General features: G+C 31.2%; 1 protein-coding gene across 2 annotated transcripts in view; it reads left to right on the top strand.

Moving 5' to 3' along the window:
- DMD (dystrophin) overlaps positions 1–19668 on the top strand; it is a 2089898-nt gene that overhangs the window by 904016 nt on the left and 1166214 nt on the right. For both annotated transcript variants that reach the window (XM_011378471.2, XM_011378473.2), the window contains exons 38-41: positions 8911–9033; positions 11340–11477; positions 14192–14344; positions 15195–15377. In XM_011378471.2, the coding sequence (XP_011376773.1) occupies positions 8911–9033; positions 11340–11477; positions 14192–14344; positions 15195–15377 (597 nt within the window). The remainder of the gene's footprint in view (positions 1–8910; positions 9034–11339; positions 11478–14191; positions 14345–15194; positions 15378–19668) is intronic.

Raw genomic sequence — 19668 nt, 5'->3', positions numbered from 1 at the left:
TTACAGAATATGGAGCATGAAGCATGAAGCTTTAGTTGTGCATGGTAAGACTGAAAAGGATGATTAGACACTGTGCAGAGAGGTCATGATCAAGAGTCTAATAGTTTATGCTTAACTCAGTAGGCAATGAGTTCTTGATGCTTTCTTTTTTTTATGCACTATTGAAAGATTAGTCCCAACAGTAGTTGTGAAGAGAATTCAACTGTATAATGATAGGATGTAGGGAAACCAATTTAGAAGCCATAGCAATAGTCTACATGAGAAACACTGAGTACCTCAAATAAAGAGGTATCTATGGGAATGTAAAATAAGTGATAATCTAGAGCAGTGACTCTCAAACCTTTGTGTACTTGGAAGAATTGTTAAAACACAAATTGTGGACCCCCACTCCGAGATTAGGACTTAGTAGGCCTTGGGTGGGCCTGATAGTTTGCATTTTTAGCAAGTTTCCAGGTGATATTGATGCTAATGATCTTGGGACCATATTTTGAGAACCATCCTAGAGTTAAATTATTACATATGAGGGCCAAGAAGACGATAAACTGAAAAATGACTCAACTCAAGACTGATTGAGTATGAAAGTCTGCATATGAGTTTCAAGAATCAAATGCACATCAAAGTATATTTGTCATGTTGTAATACTTAGTTTTAAGAGAATATTGACTAAAGATACTTTTTCTAGCTATATCCTATTAATATAGGCAATATCTTTGTTATAAGATACTATGAAACTTATATACATAATTAGATTGTGTTCTCTTCTATAGATTTAGAAATCTTTACTTTTCTATGGACTGAAATATTAAATTACTGGCCCTTCACTTGGTACTAATCAGAAGAAAGATGAACTTGTTTTCTATCTCTTCTTTATTAAGATTTATGTGTCATTGGATATTATATACAATATTTTAATTTCCCTATGGGCCTTAAAATTGTTGAGATTTGGACAATCTAGCATCATCTATGTAAATATTCATAGTTTTATTGTCAAATTTTTGACCTCCAATTAGTGTTAGCAGATCAAAAATAATTGTCCTTTAGACCAGATACTTCCAGATATTTATATGGCTATGAGAGATCAAGTGAGTTTCCCATTTAATGTAGAATATATCAGGGGAAAAAAACAGCTGGTTGCTTCTAATCTATCTTAAATAGTGGCTTTATATGTGAAAAGTAATGTATAAATACTTTAACAGTAGTTTAGACAAATATTTTGGCTTTCCTAAACATCAATGAGAAATAAACAATGCATCTTATAAATGTTACCTAGAATGTCAAAATAAGATTTATTGGATTTTAAAATTTTAATTAAAATCTAATTTTCAGTAATTAGCTGTATCAATATAAATATGTTGATCTTTTTCCTCTTTGTAGTCTATTTATAATTTAACATCTCTGACAGAAGAAAACAAGATCTGTTAATTGGTACAGTTATTCTTGTTATATATACTTTTTAGTAAAATTTTTTACAAAGAAATTATAACAAAAAATTAAATGAAAACTTAGGTAAAGATCTATAGGTATTGCAGAATTTGTCAAGTATTAAAAGTGTAATAATTATGGCTAAAATCTTCAAGTAATAGTAACAGATCAATACCCACACTATGCAATACCATACCTGCTAATTTTATTTCACTGAAATAAATATTAAATGAATTTAGCAACAGAATTTCTATATTAACATTTTTTTCACATTTGAATTTGCTATTCCTGTAACAAGATTAATTCTGTTGAAACTGTTAACAATTCCCTTTTGTAATAATCTAAAATATTTCAAAGTAGGTATTGAGTTTGGGGAGCAATGTCATATGCTAGAACTATCTGGGTCTTATTAGCATGCCATTTTAAATGATTAAAGCTATTCGGTGATTCCTGATTCTGATCCTTTAAAAAGGAAAATTATTCTTCTAATCAATCAACAGATTCAAAAATAATCATTCCTTGAACTAGGGACTTTCAAATATTTATAGGGGGCTGTGAGAAAGCCAGTGAGTTGCCCAAGTTCTCACAGTTAGATAGCCTGGTTAGAAAAGTTAGATCCCAGTCCATTGCTTTGTCAATTTCAACATGCTGACTCTCTGCATACTTACTTATCTCTATATATGTCATCAGATATTTGTCCATCTAGCATGTGTTAGTATAAACATGTCTAATTTCACTTAAAACACAGTGACTTCAGTATCCTTCCTTGTATTAAAAACAAAAAAGAATTGAGCAAAAATCAGAAGTGAGAGAGGAAGAGAGAAAAGGAGAGAGAAAGAAAGGAAAAAGAAAAGAAAGACACAATTGTCCAAAATGTTATGTTTTTGCTTTATAATTCATCTTTCTCCTTATGTATTTTATAATTAAATTCTTTCCTCTCCTATTTTAATTGCTACTACTAAACTTGTAATCATGAAGTAAAAAAATATTCAAGCTGTACTTGACAAAAAGTGATACTTGAACCACCAACATATCTTAGCCAATCAATATATTTTGTATCCAGTTCTGAAATGTATGAGCATGAAATCAGTCTCATCAATGCAAAATCAACAGGCATGCAGTTTGTAATGTCCTTTAATTAGCCTCACAAATTTGGGAAATTACATTTTTACATTTCATCCTTAAAGCATCAAAGATAAACTAATACCTTACCTAATAATATCAAAATAATGCAACCAATAAAATGTCACTATTGTGAGTTAAATTTGTTTTAAATTTTATTTCTTACATTTCTTGGAGTTGCTCATAAGAATTTAAAATAAGTAAATGAAGAAATCTATAAATTACTTTTTCTGATTATCTTTGTTCTAGATAGATGTTTTCAATATGCCTACTGCTCTATGTAAGTTTCTTTCCTCTCCATATATTTTGATTTTAATAACTCTCCATATCATATCAGTGGTATGTCTTTTTTTGTATTACAGGATGTCACTGGTCCTTGAAACTTTATTCATTTCCATTTCCATGAATTATTTTAATTTTTTCAATACCAATATTGTAATAATAAATAAATTTTCAAAGCTGCAGAATGAAAAGAGGAGACTGATTGATTTGAAACTATTTTAAAACAATCTAGCACTTCGATTATTTAATTTTAGATTTTAGTGTAATTTGAATGGTGTGGCCATTTATCATGATTACTGAGATTATATATTCTATATTAACAAATGTTTACTGTCTGTGTAAACACAGTCATTATTATGTTAGTGTATCTATGCACGTTGGAAGTAATATTTAACCGAAAGAAAGTTTACATTTTAAAAATGATAAAGTGTATCTGAGTAATTTTGAATGCTTCCAATTTACGATGAATCAATTTGTAATTGATTTTCCTTTTATCTGTTATTGTTTGTTAACTTGTTATATACATCATCTTTTAATGCTAAAATTTTAACAAAGCCTTAAATTTCATTAATCCTAAATCATATAGCAAAGCACAATTAATAGCTGTTCAGCAATCTGAAACAACATTAAAAATCAAGGAAAACAAAATGTCGTCTTTCTCAGTTTCTCTGTCTCTTCTTTTGTGTCCGTTTATCTATATCTTTATAAAACATATCCCTATGTTTTACTCTATTTGTATTTTGCATGACTACACAGTCATGCTAAAGCTCTTAAGATGAAAAGGTAAGTAAAAATTAAATTGTATAAAACTTATTCCTGGTTTATACCTCCTCCTATGATATTATAACCTTTTTTGACTATTTTCTATGTATTCTAAAACGTATCTTGTGTGCACTGTCTAACACTGTGATTGATTCTAGTTCTTCTATGGTCATATATTTTCTTTAAAGTCAGTAGAGGTAATTCACACAATAATTAAGATGATTTATCCACCATTGCTTTCAACTTCTTTAAATAATTTACTGTAATTCTGAATCGAAAGAGCAAGCATTATATACTTTATATGTTTTAAACTTCGGTGACTCGAGAGTGAACAATTAAATTATAGATTCTTGTTTATACGCATTTGTTTTATAAAGTTTCGTAAGAATTCCGGATTAGAAAGACGATGAAGACCAAGGAATGACCTGTAAAATGTAATTGGTTAATAAAATGCCTTCTGTCATGACCTAATAATGGTGAACTCGTGACTCTTAAGGAAGGCATTAAATTTTCCCAACTCATGTGGATGTCAAATGGCTTGCATGATAGGCCAGTAGCATAGCCAAAATAATTGGATTGAGTAGTTACAGTTATTTTTGGTTAAAAATTAGTCACCAGTTAATTCAATTAGCATATTAGATGTTCTAAAACTAGTAATTGATGTAATAAGCACCTTTTTTGTACAAAAGAAAAGAGTTACATTTGCTATTGAAAGTGCAGAGTATTATAAGATATATTTCCAACGTCAAGGATTAAAAATTACTGGTGCAACAAAGCATAAACCCGTGAAAGTCAAATAACATTATATTCAAATATGTAGAGATACTGCAACACAACCTAGGATTACACATAAATGAAGAATAAACTTCTGATATATCTAGTTCATTCCGATGAGTTTTTGTGTCCCCAGACTGCTTTCTGAAAATTGCTCTCATAAAATAATCTGAATGCAAGTGAATGAGATGGACATTAGAAGAATTATCTAAATCCACTAGAATTTACTAAATAAAACATCAGCATTTTGACTATTGTTAGTAAGACATTACTCCTATGACATATTTCAAACTAATAATGAGCTATTGGTTCTTTTCAATTTCATGGTTATAATAGTTACTGTTGATTTATACTGTCTAATAAGGTAGCCAAGAACCACATATGGCTATTGGGTATTTAAAATATGGCTACTCCAATTAAGATGTGCTGTAAGTATAAAACACACATTGGGTTTTAAAGTGTTAATATGAAAAAGTAAATGTAAAATATTTTATTAATAATTTTATATTGGTTATAGTTTTATATGATATTTGGACATTTTATAAGTAAGATGTATCATATATAAGTTAGATATAATTTCATATTTTTTATTTTTTAATATAGCAAATAGAACACTTAAAATTACATATATGACATATTTCTATTTAGCTTCACTACTATAATAAACAAAACCCTTTGAATTCAGAAGAGAGAATTAACAGAAAGTCCATAAAATTTTAGGGGAGTGTTCAAGTGAAAAGTGTCTCACTTCTAACATGTATCCTAATACATCATCATTCTGCCTCTGCATGCATACTTTCAGTAGTGAGAAACTCACTACTTTAAAATTAATGCTTTTAAAAGAAAAATAACATTTGTTGCACTAATTAATTGTTCCAATATTTAATAAAAACTCAGGTTCCAAATAATTTTTATTCATTAATTCTGGTTGTTCACTTTGGAGCCCCACAGAATAATTCAAATTCCTAATCTGTATAGTGACCTTTTTAACAATGCAGAGTAGTCTTTGATGAGGAATTCTGGACTCTACACATACTACTAATGAAATCTAAGTTTGCATTATCTTGCTTGAATAATCATTCATTTTGTAATAGTGTTTCCTAAAGTCTGTTCATATCTGCTTACATTATTTTTGTACCTGCTGGTGTTATATGGCTAGCATTTGGCCAGAAATCAATATACATCCTTATGAGGTAATTTTTCAATTTTATACTATAGAAATTATGTTATTTCAAATTCCAGATTATTCAGGAGCTCCTTGAAATGTTTATTTTTATTCACTTACTTTTTCAGGAAATCACTATATTGTACACTTGAAGCTAATATAATTAATGTAACATTGTATACCATTTATATTTAATTAAAAAAGTATTCATTAATGAGTACAAAACATGTACCTGGAATGACTCTAGATTGAAAAAGACAGGCAAACTCCTCATTTTCATGGAGTAGTCATGGAACTCATTCCTCTGTGTGTGTGTGTGTGTGTGTGTGTGTGTGTATGTGTGTGTGCGTGTATGTGCGTTTTGCATGCATTTTGTGTCTCCAAATAATTTCTGATGAAAATACTACACAGGGCATAACAAATACAAAGCCCTTCGGCACCTTTCTTGAGATCACCATCTACATTGATACAGATTAATTAATCAACAATCTGCATTGTTCAGAATATGACTTTTGATATGACTTTACCAAACTATTCTCAATTTCTCTGTGTTCACTGTTAGAATTTCGTGAGCTTGTCAAATACCTCAGTAAAATAATAACACCATGTCAACAAACATTTATTTCATCCTTTACCAACTGTGTTTTCAAAAGAGGAAAGTCTTGAACTAAGCCAAAGAATGGGTCAGATTTTGAGAGGAAAACAATAAAAGCCAATATTTATTGAGCATTTATGATATATTAGACAACATTCTAACATATTTGATCCTTGTAACAACCCTATGAGGTAAATATCTTTCTTATTCTTATGTTACAAATAAAGAAACTGAGGCTCAAAGAGGACAAATAACTTGTCCTGGGTCCCTCAGCTAGTAAACGATGGAACTCAGATCTAATCGATGTATTCTCATTTAGGAGTTTAGGCTGTGCACTAGAAGATTAGAAACATCCTAAGGTCTTTGAGGGAGGGATAACAGGAACTCACTAACAGACCTGCAAGAAAGGTCAATATTAGGAGTGCTCATAAAAGACTAGAAAGGTCCTTGGGGCAAGATTAGGGGAAACCTTGACTTTCATGCTGGAGTTTGGACTTTATTCTACTTGTACTTTTTAATTAGAGAAATAGCATAATGAAATCCATGTTTGGGAAATATATTGACTTGATTCCAGTGCACAGGATATAAAGGGTGAGGTAGGAAGGAGATTATAGCCCTGTAAGGACGTTATTGCCTTAGCTCCTGTGTGAGGGTTATAGGAGAGATGGTATCTCTGGAAACAGAAAGCAAGTGGATCATGATGAATCAATTGACAGTTATTTGATATTTATTAGATATTAGGGTGAACTGTTGAAAAATAACATGACTTGTGTTCTAAGCCTGAGTGACTGAGAAGAATGGTCATATATTAACAGAACATGAGACATTGGTGTTGCAAGCAGTTCGGTGAAACGATCATGAGCTAATTTCTAGACATGTTGAACTTCAAGTGAGAAATCAGCTGGCTATTGGAGAATCTAGATTGGAATTTGAAAGCGAGTTCACAGCTACAGATGAATATTTGTCAGATATTATGAAAACTATGGTTAAATTTTGGAAGACCATGCAATTTATTAGGAAAAGAGAATTGAGAAAGAAGTATGGAGGCCCAAGTTCTGAGCCTTTGAAACCACTATATTTAAAGATGTGAAAAGAGGCTGAGGTAAGAGAAGAAGCAGGTATTGGAGTAAAACAAAAAACAAGCAAATGAATACATGTTATTTTGACATCCTAGTACTCAATAAAAGTTATTTTAAATATTTATAACCATATATTCGCAAAACCGTGTAGAACAATGCAGTTCTCATTAAATATTAGCAAATGTGAATAATGATTCAATAAACAAAATATTACCACATTGATCTTGTGTAGTTATGATTCTAAAAGCTGTTAATCTTTTTACTTTTACAATACTTTGAACAAGATACCATTTTAAAGTATAAAGTGCATTTATAATATAGACATTGAAACATCTTTTAAGCATATTTAAAATAGTACTGTTCTGTACTGGTTCAAGACCCTGATACAACATTTCAAGTTACAAATGATCATTAGGACTTAAAAGACTAGTACTGAAAATAAGTCCCTTGAAAAAAGAGCTCATAAAACTTTTCTAGCATTTGTATGCATGCGTAGAAGAGAAGCATTTATTCATGTTACATGTGATAATCATGGCCTGGTAAATATCATTTGATTATTAATATTCACTTTTTCATTAGTAACTAAATATGTTTGGGTATTTGTTTTTTTCCTTGAAAGCTTATCCTTATTTCTCTCTAGGAGATGCTGTCTAATAAAGAGTAAGACTATGACTGGGAATGTGATGGGAAAGAGTAGGTGGGAACAAAACTCGATGGATGCAGTCATCCTGGCATATGACACTGGGGGTTGCTCCTGAATTGGTTTTACAAATGGAAAATGTTTAGTTCTATAAGAAAATAAGAGTTCTGTATGTCATATATGAGTTTTCAAAAGCTATCAGGTATAAAATATTCTCTAGTGTTTTAATGCAAAGCAATTGAGCATAAACATAGAGTAAAGATCAATAGAATACTTATTAACTGTTCGAACTTCAGTAATTAAACATTGCCTACTCTTTTGAATATGTATTTGATTTTTAATACATTATTCATCACTCCTCTAAGTGGTTTCTTTAGAAAAACAAGGTATTTTAAATTTTTCTGAGACTCTGGTCATTATGAATTTCAAAATTAAAGAAACTGTGATGTTTATAAGGTTGGAAAATATGTATATTTTATGTGAAATATTCTGGTTCATTCATTTGAATGTTTTGTGCTACCAAAGAAAGCATTTCTAAGGCAAGCTAATGGCATTGTTTGTCTTATGAGAGCATGCTTGTCAGTTTCTCCATGCTAAAAGTGTCATTTAAAATATCTGAGCAGATTGCCATGTAGTTTTCCTGAGGATAAGGTGACAATTCTGCATTTCCACCTAAGGTTACTGTCATTTGATGAATGAGGCAATTTCTGATAAGACATATTTGCACACATGGTATTTATATCAGAATATTTCAAATAAAATCAAGTTCAACTTTAGAATATTAACGATTAACCCAAATATATGAAAATTGACTTTTGTTGGAAAAAAAAAAACAGAATGATGAGTTGCATTGTTTTGCATGTGTGTTCAGCTCTGATGTTAAATGTTTGTCTTTATTTGCATCCTCAGGTACTTTCCCAGTTGCATTTCAAAACTTTCATAAAATATAATATGGAAACATAATGCATGTCATTTTTTTAGCAACAGGAGGTTGAACAAATGTATTTGTTAGTTTATGCTTCTAATAAAAAGTAATTTTGATTTAAATTAGCACTATCTTTTTTTTTAGGCCTCCATTCCTTTGAAGGAATTGGAGCAGTTTAACTCAGATATACAAAAATTGCTTGAACCACTGGAGGCTGAAATTCAGCAGGGGGTGAATCTGAAAGAGGAAGACTTCAATAAAGATATGGTAAATTGGTTGTGATAAAAGTGTGAATGAACTAGGAGTAAAAATGACTACATATTTGGAAAGAAATTAGATACCTGAAGTCTCCAAACAAATTCTCAGGGCATATCTTGCACATTTTGCGATTCTAATGATTTATCACAAATGCAAAGTATTCATGTTTAGTTTTTCTTATGAATGCCAAAGTACTGTGGTATGGGATATATAGGAGCACTTACAGATTCTAATAAATAGCTCAGCAATTTTGCTTTGACCTGTACTCTTTTCAAACTCAGAGGATTAAATGTAGTGGGGGAAAAGGAGTCAAATCAGAATATACACTAGAAATTTAATAAGAAACTCAACTATCATAGATGGCTTATTTTTTTCCAGTCATGTTTTTGGTAATATGGCATTTGTTTCAGAGAAGGGGCAATTACACACAATATAAACAATGTTTATTAAAGTTTACCACAAGTGGTTTTATCGAAAAGTTGAATAAAAAGTATAGTGTACGTCTAAAATACGTACAAATTTATGCTGCTTATTTCATGGGGAGAAAATAAATGTAACCATGCGGACTATTCCCAAGCTCATAATGTTCTCATTCAACCTTGATTAATTCCTAAACGTCTTTTATATTTTTCTCTAGCTTCACATCCCTTTTCACTGCCCTTTTTTCTCTGTTCACCTCCTTTTCACAATTTCCTTTCCCTTCTCCACAGCCATCAGTAAATGGCATTCTTAAGCTTTACATACATTATGCTAGAGATTTCTCAGTCAACACTTGAAAATGACATCAAAAAGCAATACATAAGTTTAAAATAATAGGCATGTGAAGCTATAGGAGGACTATTTCCTTCAATCTTAGTTCCCACTGATATCAATTCTGACTCCTTGGAGCTGCCTGAATCAATACTTCCCGTGTATGGGGTTTTGTGGCCTTGCCAACTCAGCTCCTGGAAAGAAAAACAATAAGAGGTTTTCCAAGATGCTGAGTTACAATGCCCTCTACTCATGTAAAAGAAAAAACCAGAGGGCACCGAGGTGAAAAAGTGCTTCTTACCTCTTGGGCTGATTGCTGCTTCTGCCCAATAGCTCACACCTGGTGCAGGGAAAGAAGTGAAATGGCATATTTTTGTTTATTTAGTTTTTTGTTCTCAGCCCTAGGAAATGTTGCAAACTTTTAAAAGACATATATTAAATTAAGTTTTTCACATACTATAAATATATCTATACTATATTATTTCATTAGCCTAGTAACTGACAAATCTCGGATTAAAAGCCCATTTATTCTAAAAGAAAAGAACAGTCCCTCAGTTTTGTGTGGAAGTTTAAATAGGCATTATAGATTTAAATATGTAATATCTAGTATCATGAATAGTTATACATATAAATTTTTAGAATTTCTCTTATATTTATTATTCTTAGCTCATCAGAGTACCTTGGGTAACATTGCAAGGTGAAATCTCCTTGGTAGAAAGTTTTTATATATTGAGTTGAAACAAAGATAAGAAACTAGACATGAAAAATCACATGGTCACATATGCTGGTATATTAGACCAGCTCTTATTTAAATAATTTTAATTCAAAGTACATAAAAAATATATTTTAGAGTCTAAAAAAATAAAAACGTATATTTAAAACATTTAAGGCCATTTTCCTAATCCATGTTTTAATGATTGTTTGATTGTATTTAAAAATAACTTGCACATATGACAGGTTTTTAAAAATTATTTGTGATACTTGACAGCAATTTAACACTTCTTTTTTTTTTTTTTACTAATGCCCTAATATTTGTCCTAAATTTGGGCATTTAGGTTATTTAAAGCAGAGATTCTTAGATAGAAATTAGTGAACATGTGAAACAAAATATTTTCACTTAGGAATGTGTGTCACCATCTCATACTCACACATCCACATCCATATTCCTATATGGATAAGTTAACATTATAAATGATAAGTTTAATATACTTCTTCAAATTTTTTTAATTTCTAAAATATACTGAAAATCAAAGCCAAAAGAATGCTTTCACCACCATCAGGTCTTGCGTGAAATGATGAAGTACCTTACTCCTCCATCTTCCTATATATGCTCCTTATCAAGTGTGTCCTTTTCAACTAGACAGGGGGAAACTCACTTCTTTTAAAAGTTAACATACAACATATAAAAGAAAAATTAATGAGCACAGTACCTTGTAATAACATCCCCAGAAAGTTTTAAGTTGGATTTTTTGTGTGCGTTTAAATAACATGTTTTATTATCTCTGTTAACGATGTACAGCTTTTTAAAAACCAAAATGAAGACTGTACTTGTTGTTTTTAATCAGAGTGAAGACAATGAGGGTACTGTAAAAGAATTGTTGCAAAGAGGAGACAACTTACAACAAAGAATCACAGATGAGAGAAAGCGAGAGGAAATAAAGATAAAACAGCAGCTGTTACAGACAAAACATAATGCTCTCAAGGTATTAGAGCTAAAATTATAATATACCTTGCCTGTGGTTTCTTTTCCTATGTAGGGTAAAATATATTGTGCATAAATAAAATCTGCTTAAGAATCTTAGTCACCAGAAATACATTTTTTTCTGTTCAATATGTGGGCTTTATTTAACGTTTTTGAGTGGTGTCTTTGTTTTTGAAAGATGTGTTGCTTAAAATTTTTGAATTTCTTAGACAATTTTTTCTGAATAGTAATCAAAAGATTATAATTCATTGTTTTTAATATTTATACATTTAATTTCTAATATAGTTTCTTATAAGTTATTTTTACATTTTTTCTTGAAAACTTGCTTAACTGCTAAAATTGCCAATGTATATTTTTTAGACTTTCTTCTTTCTGTATTCTGTTGATTTTATTTAGAGGAGATCCAATTTTTTGGTAATCTAATATTTGTTTAATAAGGCCTGGGATTTGACTTGATTTTTTTCAATTAATTTCATTTTGCCTTTAAAAGAGTCGCTCTTTGCAACTAACTGAGCATCTACAACAGTCTACTTTCATTTAGATAGAAATCCTCAAAAATAATTTTAATATCCTTGAAGAGGAACTGGTACTCTCATTAACCAGTAATAGTGTATTGCTTCAAGTACCGATGTGATTCATCTGGATTTGTGAAGGAAGGCCAGATAGAGTATTGATTTTTCTATAGTAATATCTAAGAAGTTCTTGAACTAAGAATGGACATGTGAAGAGTATTGTGGAGTAACTTATTTTTATGTGCTTTGCAATATTCACTATTTGCATGCATGGCTGATTTTCTGATATTGTTAATGGCTGAGCTTTTCATTGTAAATCAGTCTCTTAGAGCTGTGTAGCTATGTAGGTGGATCCACCTAGTAGGTGAATGGAGTCTGTTTTCTATATGCAAATAAGAGTATAAAGCCTTTTTTCCCATATAGCCAGACAACCAAATAAACACTGCTGAGAATGTAATTACACAATATTGTGCCTGCAAAGAATCCACATGGAAAGTCTAATTGGCCAGCAGGGGTTCCGAAGGTAACTGCTGATAAATACAGTTAATATAAAAGGTCTGTTCCTCGAGGGAATGCAAGAGCAAGCCATAATGTGCTCAGAAAATCAGAAAGCTGTGTAATTCACACGCTTCCAGCTGTGACCAAGCTTTCGGAAGCATCTATACTAGTCATGTGATGATATGTGTCCTACTGAACAGCAAGCAGTGTTTAATGGTTATCTGGCATACCTGTAAAGAAATTTATATAGTGGCTTTAAATATCTTTACCCAGTACACATAACCTTGTACTTAAGAAATGAAGAGTTTCAGATTTGATGACCACAAGCCCTTTCTCTTGGCAAAGATGTGAGTTGTGTGATGCATAAGGCACTGCTCAACTCTCACTCATGGCTCTATCTTAGTACCTTTGAAAAAAGCAGCATACTATCTGGTTCATCCCAGGCATTTATTACTTCCACAGGAGGTTTATAAATTCAATTAAAAATGTGATCGCAGTAAATTTTACATTCCCAATTCTCCACAAAATGAAGAATGAAATCATTATTGCAAATATATGCTAAAAGAGATTAATGAAAATCTACTCCACTTGCCAAACCAATCTACACCACCAAATTGAGTAACTATGTTAACCTGCCCAGTGGCTCCATCTCTAGTCCAAAGAAGGTCAAAAGTTTCTAATGCAGGGAATATTTCAAGAAGTCTTTGATATTCATTATTTTTCTTTTGTTCCAGTTAAATCTGTACATGAAACTCTAATTGGTACTGTTCTGAGAAAACGAAAACTGTATTCTGAGCTCTTATGTTTCCTTGTGTTAGCATAAAATGGCATTTCAACAAATTCTGTTGATCAGAGAAGACATTGGATATGCTTGTAAGGAGCAAGGTGATTAATCCACCCCCCTCCATTTGCTGATTTATTAAATCAGTCACCCTTATTTATCTCATCAGGTTGATTGGAAACCATATACTTCTCTTTCAAAAATAGTGCATTATTTTGCATTTGGAACATGATTTGATATAGTAAGAAAAAGCTGGCCATGCAAGTCTTGAGAGAAAAACCATTTTTAGAACATTTAAATTGTCATTTTCGTGTACATGCACAGAAATACAATTTTCACACTTCTACATATATAGCTTGAAACAATTTATATAAATAAGATGACTTTATATTTCTAATCATAAGTTATTAATGTTCCATGAAACTTTTTTACATGGATTTCTAAAACCATGAATGTAGTTATTTGGCTATATAAACCTAATATATTTTTTTTATGAACTCAGGGCTTAAGATATAAATTTTAGAACTTTTTTACCTCCTTTAAAAGTCAAATACAAACTCATTAAGTTCGTACAAGTATCTAGTGAGCTCAACTATATTCATATATTAAGCTATTTCAAATAGGCTACATGATAATTAGTTGATTCATTAAGTCAATTAAATATAACAGGATTTCCGAGCAAGTTTGAACATGCCAAGAGAAAATAAATACTTTAAGTGGGTTTTCCAGTTTTCTTAGCTTTACGTACATGGGTCCTGCCACATAAATACATAATTTGATCATCTATTTGTATGTTTAGCACTTAAATATAAACTTAACCAAAGTTTTACAAGATGAAGGACTCAAATTATTTTTAAATAACTACAACCAAAAGTGTGCTATACATATATATTGATATTTTAATAATATCTGCACCATGAACAGGATTTGAGGTCTCAAAGAAGAAAAAAGGCTCTAGAAATTTCTCATCAGTGGTATCAATACAAGAGGCAGGCTGATGATCTCCTGAAATGCTTGGATGACATTGAAAAAAAATTAGCCAGCCTACCTGAACCCAGAGATGAAAGAAAATTAAAGGTAATGTTGTTTTAGAATGTCAATGCTAGATTTTTTTGCTACCATTTAATTTATTTAACTTAACCTATGTGGATCATATTTAAAATATTGATGTGGTTGTTTCCTCTATAAGCGTTCTCTATGATGTATTTTCTTGTGTTTTGTTTTAGTAAATGTATTGTGTCTTTCAATTGACATAATGTTGAATGAATAAACTGTTTTATTTTTAGACAATGTAAAATGAATTAAGAAATGTCATCTGTTTTCTGGCAAAACTGTAATTGACTCTGTGTATCTTTGTTCCAGATGAACAAATGACTTATCGGTATATGGACGGCTTCTCTCTCATGTTAGCACATTCATTTCATCAGAGCATCTTCACACATCAGTGTCAAATCTCTATAGATTTATTTGCATATTGTCTGAAGATTTTTTTTGTTTTTATTTTATACTTTTTATTTTGCTTCATTGTCTGTTGAGTTCCTCGAGGCTTTTTAAAAAATAAATAAATAACTTATTTACCCTCTAAATTATATTCTATATGGATGGTCCCTAATAAATAATAAGTAATCACTCCAGTTTGGGTCAACCCCCAAAACACCAGAGGAATTGAGAAAAAAGAAAAATGTTAGATCAATTTAAATATTTTCTTAATTAGAATATCTAAAACTGAGCATTCAGAGGATAACTGAAATAATATTTGGATTCTTGGGTGAAGATGACAGTGATGGCTCCTATATTGTAAATTTTGAAAAAATTAAAATAAAATGACAACAGCCTATGAAATTTCTGAGAGAAGTATGTGCTGCTTGCTGGTTGGTTGATGTGGTTAGCTAACTGCCCTGGGCCCTGTATTGGTTTTGCTCAATAGGAAATTGATCGTGAATTGCAGAAGAAGAAAGAGGAGCTGAATGCAGTGCGTAGGCAAGCTGAGGGCTTGTCTGAGGATGGGGCCGCAATGGCAGTGGAGCCAACTCAGATCCAGCTCAGCAATCGCTGGCGGGAAATTGAGAGCAAATTTGCTCAGTTTCGAAGACTCAACTTTGCACAAATTGTGAGTTGTTACTGGCAAACCCACGTATGTGTTTGCAACTACTACTCTAATAACAGAGGCCTACTAACAAAAAGAAAACAAAATCTGGGTGCAATTTCAAACTTCTAATATGCATTCTGAAAGTGAGTAGTTTCCCTTCACTTTGGGCTTCTGTAACACTAGCGGTTCATTTTTCAGATTAAAACTATAATAAATTAACAGGTCATAGAAAGCAGCCCCTTTGCCAAAAATGAAAAGCACATCTTAATTTTTTGCCACATCATTTCTTCATAACATTGGCAATGTGAATTTGTCAATTTATCATACATTTACTTTATTTCAATGTCTAAACCAAAAATATGTATCACTTTCCTGAGATCATCTCATGCTACTTTTACTTTTTTAATGTATATTGGTAAATAACAAATCTTTTGTGAATCATCTTATATCAACTAGCATAAGCCCTTATATCATTGATTTAAAGAACAATAATTTAGCCGTCATACCTGGCTTAGCTACTAAATGGGTGTAAAAGCTTTATTAGAAGAACTGGATGCCTAGTAAGATGGTTGATAATTGATAGATTGAAAAAAATACCAATTACTGTGACTACCGAAATATCGCACACCTGAAGAAAAAGGAACGGCTACTCTTCTTTAACAACTGGCTGAAAATTTTGTGATTATCTCTTTAAAAAAGCGATTAATGATCATAAGCGTGTTCTTCTTAGCCCTTTATCTGTAATAGGGTATAAATTATAGGAATTTTCTAAGGGATACATATTTTGTTTCTATTCTGAGAAATTGTAAAGTGAAGAGGAATGGTCACCACTCTGTAATTATGCAAAGATAGTGCTCCTCACAGAATCAGCATGTCAGAGTCTGGAAGGTAAGGCTTTATAATTATGTTAGGTTGAATCACATGAAACCAACAGGTAGCCAACCATTTTTGACCTATGTAAATGACAGTTTCATTTGTTTCAATCCTTAGATGAGACATTTTGGGGAATTTCTTGTGTGATATCGTTGATCCCATTTAACACGAAATATATTTAAAAATATTTCTAGGACAGTTAACATAACTATTTTATAAGCATATAATTTTGTTAATACTCTTATTAACTAAGGGAAAATATATTATTGTGACTTCTTTTTACATGTTATAAAATTCCATGAATATACTGTTTTCTATGAAATTCAACACCCTAAAATTTAATAGCAACTGAATATTCTGAGAAATTAGAATATAAGATATATTTAAACTATATTACATTTGAAGTTTGATTCTAGCTGATTGCATGTTTCAGCCTATTCTACATTTTAGATGTTATGAACATAATATATCATAAATCACTCAACCTTACACTAACAGAAAGCCTGTGTCTGTAGATACAAAATGAATTGAAAGTTTAAGGCAACCATAAAGAAAATTCAAGTAAAATATTTTTGCTTTGATTTCATAGGTCATTCAGGGAGAAGTCCTTTTCTTTGAATTATCTAACTAGAAACTAATTTTTCCATTCTAATTTCCCCCAAATCTCAACACATTCTATATGCAGGATTATAATTCTTTACAGCCTGGTCAAGGTAGGTTATTAACACTTTAGAGTTAAATAGACACCGGATCAAAAATCTTCATAAAACACTCACTTAAAATACCATTATGTAACTACACATAATGGGATCTCAACAATATTTGTAAAACATAATAAAATAATGATTGGTGAAATGAAGATATATAAACTAGTATAAAAAATTTTAAATAATTTATAGTAAAACACTAATTTTTTACTTTTAATATTTTTCCCACAAACCATTTCTTCTTTTTTCTATATCTGAAAGATTCAAAATTCTGAAGGTGCCTGGGTGGGGAAAATATTTTTATCTTAACTCTTGATTTTCCGTGATAACAGAAGCAATAACCATATGCATGAAGAATAATTAATTTAATGTTACAATTATATTTGACTTTGGATTTTAATTAGCCCTAAAAATGATAGATGATTAATTGATAGCTATGATAGATAGATCCAAGATTATATCCCGCCAATTACTAACATATATTTAAAAAACAGATTTCACATGTCCACTGGTCAGAGTCGTCTTTCCTAATTATTTTGCAGTGAGGCCATTTGAAATACCTACAAGCAAACACGTTAACCAAAAGTTACATTTGAAAGAATCCTACAATGGCCATGATGTAGCACAGGTAGTCGTAGCTTCAAAATTGTTTACCTTCCTCTGCATTTCCCTTCTCTATTTCTCTCATCTTTCTTTCTCTCAAATATCCCTTTCTGTTCTCTTTAGATATAAACTTTAGACTTTATTTGGACTTCTTGATTTTCAGTTAGTCTTTCACATCTTAGCAGTGGCAATTCAAGATTGTAGGCAGTACTGTAAAGTGTTTAACATCTGAGGGCTGAGTTTAAAAAGTGGACTTAATTTTTCTTATTTCAGAGGTAAAGACTCAGAAATGGGCTAAGTAGTAAAAATTAGTATACTTTGGGGCTTACGTTCATGTCAGAGCTATATATGGCAATAGTAAATCTCAGAAAAAGTCTGGCACTTAATCTGAGGGAGCCATGAGACACCCTGGGCCAGAAAGGAGAGCAGAGCCAAGCAGAGTAGAGAGTATCTGAAAATGATGGTTCACAGAACAAACCCAGAGACCATAAAGAAAGGAAAACAGACTGGGAGAAAACAGGTAAAATTTTTTCCCGTTATTCAGAATGTTGACTCCTCTGTCCTAATTAGAAGTACAAGACATTTCTAATACAGTTCCAGTTGGCTTTAGAGACCTGGCTGCTCACTGAAGACCAAGTAAACTGAACACAAGGGATTTTTCTTCAGAAGGTTTTCTAGCAGCAGTATGGTCTAGTAAAGAGACCACGTCCTGGGATGAACAGCGCTGAGTATGAACCCCAGTGACCATCTGCTGGCTGTATGATCATGGGGAAATCGTTTTCAGCTTGATTTCCCTCATGACTACAATGAGGATAAGGTTGTTTTTTTGGTAATGAAATATAGTAATATTTGTAAAACACCTGCTGCATTATAGAGGCTCAGTGAATCAATTTTTTTCTTCCTTGTTCTATGTATAAGTTAATATTGGAAAAGAGACACATTAGTTAAAAAATATATATATCTTTATAAGCCAATAAGAGAATTAGGCTCAGTATGTACCATAGGCTTAGCATGTTATTATCAACACATAGATATATTTTGTTCAGTGTAAATTACAAGTTAGATTTCATAATCCTTGGACAGATAATTTTGTCTAGAGTCAAAAATATTTGCAGGGAATTTCTTGTAAAGCTGGTGATTCTACCACTGAAGGGATAATTTTCCATAAACTTGTCAATAGAGCTCTATCTAAATTCTTATCTTCTACAGGAAAGTAAAGAAATAGATAAGAAATTTAAAGGTTTTGAAAATTCCTTAATAGAAAATTATACACAATTTTTATTAAGCTTAATTTTAGCATTTGACAGTTAACCCCTGAGAGCTCAAGTAAATGTAACCACAAAATTGCACAATTAAGGTCCCACCACAACCCAGGGTTTGTCTGGAACTCCTAAGCAAAATAAACTCAGACTCAAATTACAATAGATATGAAAAAGATTCTTTTCATGAGTGATATTAACATAGGACAAAAATAAAAGGAGAATGTACCCTTGAAGAATTTCAAGATAAGAAGACAGTTAGAAAAGAACATTGTTTTTTTAATGTTCAAAAAAAATTTTAAAGGATCAAATGGAATTCTTATAATAAAAACAGGCCATTTTAAATAGTGAATAGGATGATTTGAAAAATAAAAGTCTAGAACTTAATAACTCAAACAACTTTTTAAATAGTGGGTTCATTATAGAAAAAATAATTGAAAGATGCTGAGGAAAATTTTGATTTGCTAAAAAAAAAACGAGAAAATATAGAGAATAGAATAAATAGTTCAAACATATATCAAATTGATTGAAAGTAGAGTGCCTGAGGAAGAGACAATATTTTACATAAGTGACTAACATTTAACAAAATTGAATAAATTTCAATTTATATGAGTCCTCAAATTGAATAAAACTCAATCAATCTGGAATAAATAAAAACTAGTTTACACCTAGATAGATCTGAATGAAACTCAGTGATCAGGAAGGTATCATAAAAGCTACTGAGTACTAGCAAAGACAGAATACTTACAGGATGATGAAATTGATGGCAGACTTTTCATAAGCAATAGACTTTAGAAGGGACTGGAGTAATCCCTTCAATGTGCCAGGCAAATTTTCAAATATCCCATAAGCTGTCATTTGAGAATTAAG

Source organism: Pteropus vampyrus, unplaced genomic scaffold (assembly GCF_000151845.1).
Source record: "Pteropus vampyrus isolate Shadow unplaced genomic scaffold, Pvam_2.0 Scaffold340, whole genome shotgun sequence".
Taxonomy (NCBI): Eukaryota; Metazoa; Chordata; class Mammalia; order Chiroptera; family Pteropodidae; genus Pteropus; species Pteropus vampyrus.
Note: the sequence above shows the minus strand (reverse complement) of the source record. Positions and strands in the feature narration are given on the sequence as shown.